The 12,807-nt window shown below is 41.6% G+C and overlaps 1 protein-coding gene across 3 annotated transcripts in view; it reads right to left on the bottom strand.

Moving 5' to 3' along the window:
• The window catches only part of UCHL5 (ubiquitin C-terminal hydrolase L5), a 117,368-nt gene that overhangs the window by 33,259 nt on the left and 71,302 nt on the right, over positions 1-12,807 (bottom strand). For all 3 annotated transcript variants that reach the window (XM_075182726.1, XM_075182728.1, XM_075182727.1), the window contains one exon: positions 6,226-6,328. In XM_075182726.1, the coding sequence (XP_075038827.1) occupies positions 6,226-6,328 (103 nt within the window). The remainder of the gene's footprint in view (positions 1-6,225; positions 6,329-12,807) is intronic.

Consider the following 12,807-nt stretch of genomic DNA (forward strand, 5'->3'; position numbering starts at 1 on the left):
TTTAAATTTTTGAAAAACGTGTCAAAAATTGTTCACACTGTTAATAAATCCCCAAAGTTTTATTTTGGGCTCATGATGAGATCATCTGCTACAAGAGCTTTCATTTTGGACTGTTCATTAAAATAATGAAAATGAGAACTATGTAGGCCTGTTCATTACTTTTAATTCACCTCCTTAAACAATCCTGTGACAGGATGGACTGCCTATGCCACCCTGTCTGTTGTTGCTGTGAACCGGCTAGCGTTACTTTGCCACCGTTCCCTTTCATTATCCCAAATGCGCCCTCTAGCCGCAGTAGGTGTGGCTTACAAAGGCTGCCACCACTGGACTCCTATGCCAGTGTCCAGAACCGGGATTCTTCTGGGTAACGGACGCTGCTAGTGTACCTCGATGCTAGTGTACCTGAGCTGGTACTCCTGACCGCTCACTATAGATCAGGGTTGCTGTGAATGGATCCCCCCCTGGCCTATCACACTGACCAGGGCTGCATGGGTAGCAGGCAGAGTGGTGGTACTAGAAAGCTTGGGTCCAAACCTCAGAACAGCCGGCGAACGGATTAGATTTTTGGTCTAATCTGCAGATCACAAGAATACAGCAATATTGAAGAGGTTTTCAAGCAGGTCTTGAAGCAAGATGTTTATTTGCTCACACACTGATGGAAGGTACCAGTGTCATCAGGTCAAATGTTGAAATCAGAAGAACAAATTTGAAATACAAGCTAGTGTCTTTTATCCATAGGCTATTTTTAGCATCAGGATGTGCTCTATTTACACAAAATTTGCACTTATCTATGAAATTCACTCTGGCCAAAGGCCCAGCAGGGGGTCATTACTGTGTGGGCTTTGGCCAGAGCAGGCATGACACTTCATCACAAAACTTTGTTAGCAATTCCTGCTATCAGATTCCGTTCCACATATGCCTAATTGGAGGCTTCCACTGGCAACCTTACAAATCCCAAACTGACACTTCCACACAAAAAACACATCCCAATACACAAAAGACCTCCATCCACAAAGGCCTATTGTATCAGATATATACATCATAAATAAGGCATATCCTATAGCAAGGTTAAACAGAAAAAAACGAGTTTCTACCCTGGTCTCAGAAATAACGATTTCCTATCAAAATATATACAATATTAAAAATAAGTGCATTGGCAATTTATATAAATAAAGTGCCCTGCGCCATTTCCCTTAAATAAATTGATACTATAAGTTATTTATATGTGATCCAGTCACAAATACCTTTGATGAATATTATGTACAATGACACTATGTTAAATATTGAAATATTTAAAACATTTGTGATAATTTTATGCCTTTCACATAGTTTAAGAAAGCTTACTACATATCAATACCAGTTGGTGATTGTGCTCCGGATGGATGGTACTACTTGATGGGTTGGAACCGCCTGAAGGCTTCATTTGTTTTTAGCATTTCCATTTTAGAAAGGGTGTGCATTCCACCTGTTCGAATTAACAGATACACCTTACACAGAACATCTACCATAGTAATCCATAAAACATCCAGCTTTCCTTTTGGTATGAAAAAGGTGGTGATGGACCAGCTGGATGGAGGTATGTCACTTACACGTCATCGATGTTTTCATCTTTATCCAGAATAAATGCAAGCCACCATTTGTTGTCAAAGACAGCAGTTGCATAACCTCTGATGTCAGCAAGTGGGAGCTCATTACTTTATCTTGAGGAACTGAAAAATGGCCAACTTGCTCTTTTCGAAGTGTCCCAAGTTGTTTTCTGCAGCTGGCATGAACTTTTGCAAATTTTGGCATTTCAGAAAATAATTTACACATACATACTAACACACTTCTCAAACCCTTCTTATTAGAAGGATGATTAGCCTTTTTGAATGGGTTGAAACAATGAGGTACCTGTCACATTCCTCCATCTTTACTTCTTTAAACCAATTTAAACACCACAGCAGGCATTGGCTAGGCTACTGGGGAGTCGGGGAAATATTTCCCATGAGACGATGCTGAGGGGTGACAGGAGCATTTGCTGAGCTCAGATTGGAGAAGCCCATCACATGCTTCTCTGTCCCGTGGAGATCAGCAGCAGCCACATTGGCTGTGCCTTCTCTCCTCTGTCTGGCCGGGGACTGAGGCTTCTTCTTGTGAGTAGAGTGTTGCTCCCATTCTGCTGGGTCTCTCCTTCCCAGCACCCCTTCTCCAAATTGCTGTTCCTCACTGCTTCCAGCACACATTCTCCCAATCTGATACTCTACTATAATTAACACTCTGCTTTTTCAAATGTGACACAAATGGCGCAGGGTCAGGTTAGGTTTGGGTGGGCTTAAATTAGTGACCAAGAGGCTGTTCCTGCCTAAGTAAAGTCCAACCAAACCTAACCCTGTAAAAGGTGGGCCTATTCAACACAATTGAAGTGTCTTTCCACATAAGTTTATACACCTGTGCAGAAGTGGGGGCAGGCCCCGTCTGTGAAGTCTTGTCTCCAAACAAACCTGAAAAGGAAAGTGTATTAAACTAATAAAAACTAGAAAAAAAAATAAAAATATATATTGTTTTGTTGATTCTCTCAGATGTGTAGTGCCTCAAATACAATTTTCATGAATCACTCATAAGTTAAAGCTCTTGTAGCAGATGATTCTATAATAAAAAAATAAATAAATTTAGGGACTGCAACTGTTGGAAGAAAGGACTCATGCTAAAATCATGTTAATTAGACCTTTTGACTTGCTAGTAGACTTCTTGGCTCTGAAATAAGGAAATCCCAGAAAGGTTTTTAAAGTATCACAGATGAGCATAAATATTGCTAGCTTTGATATGCATGTAAATCCATGTTTGTGTAAACACAACATTCTGATTCTAAAATAGCTCAGACTTCAAGGCGGATGGCTTACCCTTTGAGGCTGTGACCAAACTGTATAAAAAGTACTGGCTTGTATTGAAAAACTGTTCTTCTGATTTCATCTGAACCGATCACTGGTACCTTTAACCAGTGTAAGAGCAAACAAACATCACTTGCTTCAAATGACCTGCTTGAAAATATCTTCCATGCTGAAAATCCTGTGACCTACAGCTTAGTAACAGCCAGGAACGAATTAGATTTTGGGTCTAAGGTTTGGACCCAGCTATTCCGGTATCACCGCTCTGCCTGCTACCCTGCAGCTCTGGTCAGTGTGATAGGTCAGGGGGAATCCATCCACAGCAACCCTGATCCATAGCAAGACGTCAGGAGTACCAGCCCAGGTACACCAGAAACGGGGTACACTCGCAGCGTCCGTTACCCAGAAGAAACCCGGAACTGAATGCCGGCAAGGAGTCCAGTGGTGGCAGCATTTGTAAGCCCCTCCTACTGCGGCAAGAGGGTGAATTTGGGATAACGAAAGGGAACGGTGGCAAAGTAAGCCCAGCCGCTTCCCCGGCAACAGCAGACAGGGTGGCATAGGCGATCCATTGTGTCACACTCACCATCTGTCACTCCTCCATTGCGCAGTGAGGCAATTGCTGCACAGGGGGAGATGAATGTCAGTGGAGGCATCTCCTCTGCACCACCAATCCCCCACTGCTAGCAGCGCATAGCTGTCCATGCTCTGTGCTGCAGATCTGACAGCCACGATCACGGCCACACAGAACTGCCGCAGCGGCTCAGATCCTTAAAAAATTAAAATTTATAATGAATAAAAATTGCTGCACAATTGCACCAAACAAAAAAATATGTGCTGCCATTCTGGGCCACTAAACCAAACTGAAAGCCAAACAGGAGGAGTATAGAAGGTGAGGTGCTATGGACAGCAATGGATATTACTTTACCCCATCGTAGCAGAGTCCCCCAAATAGGGTGATAGAGAAAATTACTATGAAAATATTTTGTATGGAAAAATCCCCTCCTTACTTTATTACTTGGAGTATGAAGAAAACAAAAAACTGATCTGTAGAAAGTCTAATAGGAGATTAGGGCTCACTAATATCACCCTTTCCATTTTTTGGGTTATTCTTTTTTTTGTACTCGCTTAGAGTAACACCACAACCGTAACGAAAATTAATGACAACTCTCCGTAATTTTCAATAAACAGCGTGATGACTACCATGGGGCATTGAAGAAAATATTTATCTTGCTATTGGTTCCTTTTCCTCAAAATAATCCATGACAGCTCATTTTCTCATCCATGCTGGTTATTTTATTTATGGATTTTGTAATAGAATGGGAGGCATCAAAGTATCGCAGAATTTGTCTCTATACATGGTTGAGATTAAAATTTACAAGATGGCTAGAATGTGAAACTGGATTTCATGGAGTTTCTATGGTATTTTGAATGCAGGTAGCTTGTAATTTGTTGATTTTGTAATGGATATTGATACGTTTATGTTGAGTAGGGCTGAGATTAGAGAGTTTGTACCAATCTGTAATGGAGTTAGTTTACAGTACTTTGAATAGATGGTAGTTTGTGATGACAAACTGTTGGAAGTAATGGCGTTTGGTTATGTCATGCCATTTATATAGCACCAGTAATTCTGCAGAGCTGTACAGAGCACTCACTCACATCAGTCCCTGCCCCATTAGAGTTTACAGTCTAAATTCCTTAACATACACAGACCAAGAGAGAATAAAGGTCAATTTAATTGCAGCCAATTAATCTACTAGTATGTTTTTGAAGCGTGGGAGGAAAGTGGAGCACCCAGAGTAAACCCAAGCAAACACAGAGAAGGAGAACATACAAACTCACATGCCGTCAGGCAGACGTGCTAACCGTGCTGCCCAGAGACAGAGTTTGTATTAAATATAATGGTAATAACGGTTTTTCATAAACAGTTTGCTGAAGAAATGAAGGTCATAGGATGAGCGTTAATATGGCGGCAATGTGATATAAAATGTGTTTACTTGAGGCTGTGATTATGCAGACAATAGATAAAATGGAGGTGGATTTAAGCCTTCCATGCTTTCCAAGGTGGCTGCCATTGTAAGTTAATATGACCACTATGATTGGACAGAATGCCTTCTTTGTTGTAGTGTGAAGTTTCCATGTGGGATAAGTGAAATTAAATATAAATATAATATGAGAACAAAGGGTATAAATTGGAGTGTATGATGTGAGCTAGCTGGAATGAAACAGTGTAACAATATGTGGTTTTGTTAATGAATGTGAGTGTTGTGAGATATAAGTGGAAATTGAGTTTGTGTGTAGTGTTTTTTTGGATTCCAAAATGGAAGTTTGCATACAGCTACCTCCCCTGCATACACACACTATATACAAAAGAGCATGTACATACACCCTCCACAATAGGCAACACGTATTCAGATACTCCCTTACACCACAAGGTCATATACACACACACCCTTAAACATAACAGCTGACACACACACACACACACTAAAACAAGCAATGAATGTAATGTATTGTATTATATATGCTCTAAACAAACACAAGCTTATATATTAACAAGTTTAATTTACAATGATTTATATTATGTACAAGACTTACAATTAAAATAATTCAAATACAAAACATTTTCAAATAAAGCTACATAAGCTTATAATATAAATAGTAGCCTTGTGGCTTTATAACAGAATAGGAATTGTATTCCTTGGTTTAAACCTGAACTACCTTTGCGAGGAATTTGTTGACAGTAAGGATATATATGTGGATGTTTTCATGCTGCTCTTTATAAACACAATCTTACAATATCACGAGAAAAGAGCACAAAAATATTGCAATCTTCACCATAATATGCATAACTAAAAAATAAATGTAACTAAAATTAAAAAAAACAAAAAAACAAAATAAAAATTAGGATGAAGTGAAAAATAAAGTAAAATAAATGAACCAGAACCAAAATGGATATGTAAAGTGCGGTGTATGCATTACTACATACAGTATATGTAGGTCATAGAATCAATTCAGTGCATCCACTAAAAATCAGTAACAGTGTGATCACGTAGTGAAATATTAAAAAAAAACCAAAAAAAAAAACAACAAACCACCAACACACAACAGGAAAACTTCGGTTTTATTAGCTCCAGCAATCAGTTAGCAGCAATGGTCATAAATATGTGTTTAGTCATTAGCACATTTGCCAGACTATTAAGCCCTTCCCCTTTAACATTCTAACAAAATTAGAAATCTAATCTACACATTGTGATGGCTGCCATGGAATATTTTGAAGAAAAGGAAGAAAAGGAATTCACTGTTGGCATTTTTTTCAACCTCATCTCACAGCCTAGTGCTATACACACTTTCTACTAACCTCTGCAAGCTGTTTTCGCAATTCTTCAATTTTCTTCTCAAAAATCTTCTTTCTATCCGATACAATGGCCATCAAATTGAAGCGTATCTCACCTTCGCAATATCTAAATAGGGACAAGCAAAAATTTCCATTTCCATTAACAATTAGACTGTCAATAAAAGTATGTGTACATTTTCTTCTCATCAGACACATTAACAACAGATTTACTTTCCACAATTGTATGCGGAAGAGGTCTTCAATCAGAAGATTTCTCCTGTGCTGCTCCCCGCTTATGGAATTCCCAACCACGCCCAATCAGACTTTCCTACAGCCTTCAAATCTTTAGATGTTTTCTATAAACCCATCTATTTTAAAGCTTACCTTATAACTGATGATTCACACTAATACACCCTCACAGCTGTCCCAATCTACACTCTAAGCCACACCTCTTGCTTCAGCTGTGCCCTCTTCCACTTAGTATGTAAGCTCTCTAATGAGCAGGGTCCTTCATACCCTTTGTTTTTATGTCTGCTTTTTTTTTGTCTGCCTTGTATGTCCTTGGTTTATGCATGTCCTGTTTTCTCTACTGTCTGGTGCTCTGGCGCCTAATAAAAACTAATGAAACATTGAGAAACCATGACAGACATTTACATAGTGAAGGAAAAACTGATCAAGAAAGAATGAAAAAACAAAAACAAAAACAAAAATAAATACAGTCAGGAAGATGAGTTTTAATACAACATGGGCAAATCAAGCAACATAAACAAATACAAAAATATACCACACCTTTAGTGTTTTATTGACATTGTAACCCCTTTCTGCAAGGAAACAATAAAAATCTACAATGAAGCGGATATAGCAGAAGTAGGCAAGCAAACTGCCATCAGCTATAACCACCCATAGCCTGCTTTTGTAAAAGCACCGAAGTTGTATCAAGTATAGGACTTTTGGATTTACTCCATGCTAAAATGATTAATTACAGTTTAAAATGGACTTTATTTTATTTTTTTTCTTCTGTAAACTGTAAAATATCTTGCTAGCTGATGTGCAATAATGCAAGGAGTTATAAAATACGTATTCTGTTAATGTTTAAATAAAAGGTTAATAACGAGCGATAAAAAAAAAAAAAAAAATAGCGCACGTTTCTAAAACTTAGGTTAAATTAAACAAAAAACAAAAACAACAAAAAAAAGAAGTTAATGTTCAACCTTTTCTACATTCTAGTAATGTGGATTAAAAAAAAAAAAAAAAAAAAAAAAGGAGGATTTTTGAGCTTACGTTAAAGCAATTTCTCTAATTCCGTCTGGGGGACACTGCTTACCATGGGTTGTGGAGGGGAGCACGGGAGTTGGCACCTAGCTAGTTAACTTTAGCACTGCTGACAGACCCCTCCCCTCTACAATCCCCCTGCCTCCTCCTCTCAGTTAATTAAAAAGCCCCAAGGAGAAAAGGCCAATCAACCAAGAGCACACAGAGGAAAAGTAGAAGGGAGGGATCGCAGTGTCCCCCAGACGGAATCAGAGAAACGGATTTAATGTAAGTACAAAAATCCTCTTTTCTCTTTCATCCAGTCTGGGGGACATGGCTTACCATGGGGACGTTCTAAAGTAGTCCCCTAAGGGTGGGACCGCTCTGAAAGCCCCGCTTGTAGAGCACTACGAGCTAAATTTGCATCCGCGGACGCAAATACATTAAACTGATAGAATTTTTGTAAAGGTGTGGAAAGAGGACCAGGTGGCTGCCCTGCAAAGCTGATCCGCAGAAGCCCCATTTCTCGCTGCCCACTATGCCCCTACCGATCTGGTGGAATGGGCCGCAAGTCTCTCTGACACAGGGCGGTTAGCCCTTATGTAAGCCTGTTTAATGGTTGCCGTAATCCATCTTTCAATACACTGTTTTGAGGCTGGCCAGCCTCCTATTAGAATCAAAAAGGACAAACAAACAGAGAATCTGTACGCCTAATCTGGGAAGTTCTCTTAACATAAATACGGAGAGCCCTAACCACATCTAACTTTTCCATAGACTGCTGATCAGAATGAGAAGTCGTTGAAAAGACCGGAAATACAATTTCCTGGTTCAAATGGAATGCCAAAACAACTTTTGGAACAAAAAGATGGGAGAGTTCTTAATACCGCTCTGTCCTCGTGGAAAACCAGATATGGTTCCCGGCAAGACAGAGCTCCCAATTCTGAAACGCTGCGTGCAGATGCAATTGCTAAGAGAAATACGAGAGAAAGTCCAGGTCAGACACCTAAAATCTGCCGCAAGTAATGGCTCAAAAGGAGGCCCTTTAAGCATATCAAGTACCAGGTTAAGATCCCATGGTGCTGTGGGCGGAACGTAGGGAGGCTGAATATGTAAGACTCCCTGTAGAAAAGTCTTGATGTCTGGCAAATCCGCTAACTTCAGGTGAAGGAAAACTGAAAGCGCCGATACCTGAACCCTTAATGAACCTAAACGGAGACCCGCTTCCAGCCCATCCTGAAGAAAAGCAAACAGTCGAGGGAGACGAAAAGAAGACGTGCGACAGGATTTATATTCACACCATCTGATATAGGCTCGCCAAATACGATGATAGATGCGAGCTGAAACCGGCTTTCGAGCTCGCATTAGAGTGTTCACTACACTGGGGGAGAAACCCCTAGCCCTCCAGAGCCTGGCTTCAACAGCCATGCCGTTAAACTGAGCTGAGGTAAGTTCTGGTGACGAAAGGGACCTTGCAGAAGAAGATCGTCTCGCGACGGAAGACGATGTTCTTGTCCTACCACCATGGAGATTATGTCCGCGTACCACACAATGCGGCGCATGAGGGCGCTATTAACCGGCAGACCGCCCTGCCTCACTCGTCTCAGCACTCGAGGAAGCATGTGAATCCGGGGGAAAAGATATCCCAACCTGAAATCCCATGACATGGTCATCACGTCCACTGCTACCGCCAAGGGGTCCCTTGCGCAAAACCTGGGAACTTTTCTGTTGTGTCTGGAGGCCATGAGATCTATATCCGGAAGACCCCACCTCTGAACTAGAGACTGAAATACTTCCGGATGGAGGGACCATTCCCCTGGCATCATCGCATTGCGACTGAGATAATCTGCCTCCCATTTTTTTATTCCTGGAATGACACTGTCGAGATTGCTGCAACATACTGTTCCGCCCAAAGAAATATCGGAGCTGCTACTCGCATTGCAGCTGCACTCCTCGTTCCTCCCCGTCTGTTGACATATGCCACAGCCGTGGCATTGTCGGACTGGATGGCCCTGAAGAGGAGTCTGGGCCCCCCGAAGAGCCAAAAGAATTGCTTTCAACTCTAGCGTGTTGATGGATAGGGCCGATTCCTGAAGTGACCAAAGCCCCTGGAGCCGGAGATGCAGGACTACAGCCCCCAACATTTTAGGCTGGCGTCTGTTGTGGCTATGATCCATGACCACGGAGCAAAGGACCTGCCCACCAACATGAATGAGCCACCACTGAAGCGATTCTCTCGCATCCGGAGACAGCGAGATCTTCTGGTGATCCAAATGTAGGTGGGATCCTGACCATTTCGTCAACAGATCCCACTGAAAGCATCATGAATGAGCCCGACCGAAGGAGATAGTCTCGAAGGAGGCCACCATCTTTTCTAGCAGGCGCATGCACAAATGAATTGAGGGACTGGGAGACGACAAAACCTGAGATGTTATACTCTGAATCGAAATGATCTCCGCAGGCAAGAACACCTTTTGCTTACTGGTGTCCATGATTAGTCCTAGGAAGACCATGCGTTGGCAGGGAACCACCTGGGATTTCTTTAAGTTTATCAGCCATCCATGGCTCTGGAGGAAAGCTATGGTGAGGGATAATTGCTGATGCAAGCAAATCTCTGAGGAGGATTTGATGAGCAGATAGTCTAAGTAGGGCACGACCTGAACTCCCTTTAAGTGAAGACACTCCACCATCACCAACATGACCTTCGTGAAGACCCTTGGAGCTGTGGAGAGGCTGAAGTGAAGAGCCCGAAACGGATAGTGGGAGGCCCCCACTGTGAATCTCAGGAGAGGCTGATGACAGCTCCAAATGGAAACGTGGAGGTATGCGTCCTTTATGTCTATGGAAGCCATAAACTGATCTTTCTCTAAGCCGTTTATTACCGACCTCAGGGGCTCCATCCGAAATTTGTCCACTCGTAAGTGCACATTGAGGTTCTTTAGGTTTAAGATATGTCGAAAGGACCCGTCCGGTTTCCTGACCAGAAAACGATTTGAATAAAAACCCTTTCCTTTCTGGTTGTCTGGGACCCTGCAAATAACTCTTTGCGAAAGAAGAGATGCGACAACCCTGTATATCGCGTGTCTTCTTTGTGGATCTCCTGGTAGTGGGGTTACAAAGAAACGATGTGGTACCGGACCCAGCAGGTCTATCATGTACCCCCTTGATATAATGCCCCGAATCCAAAAATCCTGAGATGACGCTGCCCACTGTTCCTGAAAAAGAGACAGTCGTCTCCCCACTGCCGCCACCTCCTGGAGAGTAGAGTGGCAGTCGGGACGCAGACTTCTCCTGAGCCTTGGAGGCCTGAAGCCTAGCTGCAAACGAGGACCTACCTCTGACCGAGAAGCCTCTAGCATTCGGTTGTCTACCCCTAAATGACTGGCTCCTAGGAAAGGAGGTCCCCCGAAAGGACTACCTGAAGGAGCTAAAACGCGGGGCCTGGCCTCTACTAGCGTGTACCGGCAAAAAAGTGCTTTTGACACCCGTTGCCTGGGAAATCATACTATCTAACTACGGCCGAACAAACCTGCTGTTGAAAAGTGAATGGTTTCAAGGGATTTTTTAGATTCTGAATCCACCTCCCTAGGGGAAGTAATTCAGAGTTCTGGAAGGCCTCTGCCAATTTTTCTGCTCATGCTTCCATGGCTCTAGCAACCCAAGCTGAAGCAAATGTGGGTCTAAAGCAGGCCTGTCCAACCTGCAGTCCTCCAGATGTTGTAAAACTACAAGTCCCAGCATGCCCTTCCAGCTATCAACTGGTTCTCTACCAGCAAAGCATGCTGGGGCTTGTAGTTTCACAACACCTGGAGGGCCGCAGGTTGGACAGGCCTGGTCTAAAGGAAGAACCCGCTGCTACAAACATAGATTTTAATTGAGATTCCACTCTGCGATCAGTGGAGTTCTGCAGAGTTGCTGTGCCCGGGACTGCTACTTGGATGACATCCTGTCACTTATCAACCCAGTATTTTCACAGCTAATCTAATTAACATTGTAAAAGATATTTTACAAAATCTTCATGCACACAGCTGTTTTTACATTTATTCATGTAAAAAAGTAGTAAAGTATATTCAAAGAATTACAACAAATTAAGAATAAAATGGTTAAAGTATCAGTGCAGTTATAGGGCCCGATGAGTTTAACAGTCATATTGTGGTCAGCTGTTATTGCTGTTGCCATCCCTGTTCCTGCTTAGGGATCTGTGTGGCCTCCTTAGTAACAGCAGCTACCAACACCAACTTTTGCGAAAAAGAGGAACAAGTGTCCTGGATCTGTGTCCAGCAGCAAGCATGATACAAAAACTTTTAAAGACCAAATAAAAATAGAGGGCACACAGCAACTCCGAGCAGCCGCCGCCGCAGAAGTGCCCATGCAGCACAAGACAGACTTTCCAGAAAAAGAGCAGTAAGGAAGTTCAGTGGAGAAAATAGTAAAGTACAATCATGGTTTCCCGTAGCCGACTGTTGACTTTTCTACAGTGACAGTATAGCGTACGTGGACTACTTTATAGTTCTGGAGGTAAACGCTAGGAGTGTATCTCATGAAATTTATATCAAACTGCCATCTTTCTTAGTATGCACATGAGCTCAGAAGTGAACAGTTCAGTGGCTGCTGTTCATAATATATCGAAATAGTTATTCAAAACTACACACCACAGACTGCCTTACAGTTACAATTGTTAATTATCTTATGTATCCATTGTTCACAACATCTTAGACTGTAAGCTCATTTGGACAGGGACACCATTGACATGTCATATTATTGTGTTATTTATTTCTATTATGATTCCCTCAATGTACAGCAATACGTAATATGTTGATAAAGAATGGTTAACTTATCATTTAAACATTGGGTGTTGGCTGTATGAAATAATTTTCCATCTCTGAAAGGTCACTAGAATTCAACACAATATTGATATTTGTCATAGACTATTCATATTTGGTATACAATATACCAAACCTAATTAATGGTTTTGCATTGATGCTGGATTACTTCAATGACATCTATTAAAAAAATGTTCTACAGAGTTTTCCCTATGGCAGAGGTACAGAATGTGACATCAAGATGGCTTACAATATTGTTTCCTATATTTGTAATGTGTAAAATTGTGTTCAAGCCAATTTACCACAGTGATCACCTGACCCTGCACAGTGCTAGATACACAAACAGCTGAAGTATTCAAAAGCATGCTTGAGGTTAAATGTATTCAGCCAGGTATTTGGCAGAAATTTTTATTTCATCATGACACCAATGTAGTCCAATATACAGTACTCCTTTTTATACCACCATCTAAAAACTCAGGCACAATGTAGTCTAACAGCAAGGGTGGCATTATAAACAGGGTTACACATAATGGTG

The sequence above is a fragment of the Mixophyes fleayi genome, chromosome 8 (genome assembly GCF_038048845.1).
Source record: "Mixophyes fleayi isolate aMixFle1 chromosome 8, aMixFle1.hap1, whole genome shotgun sequence".
In the NCBI taxonomy this organism is placed as follows: domain Eukaryota; kingdom Metazoa; phylum Chordata; class Amphibia; order Anura; family Limnodynastidae; genus Mixophyes; species Mixophyes fleayi.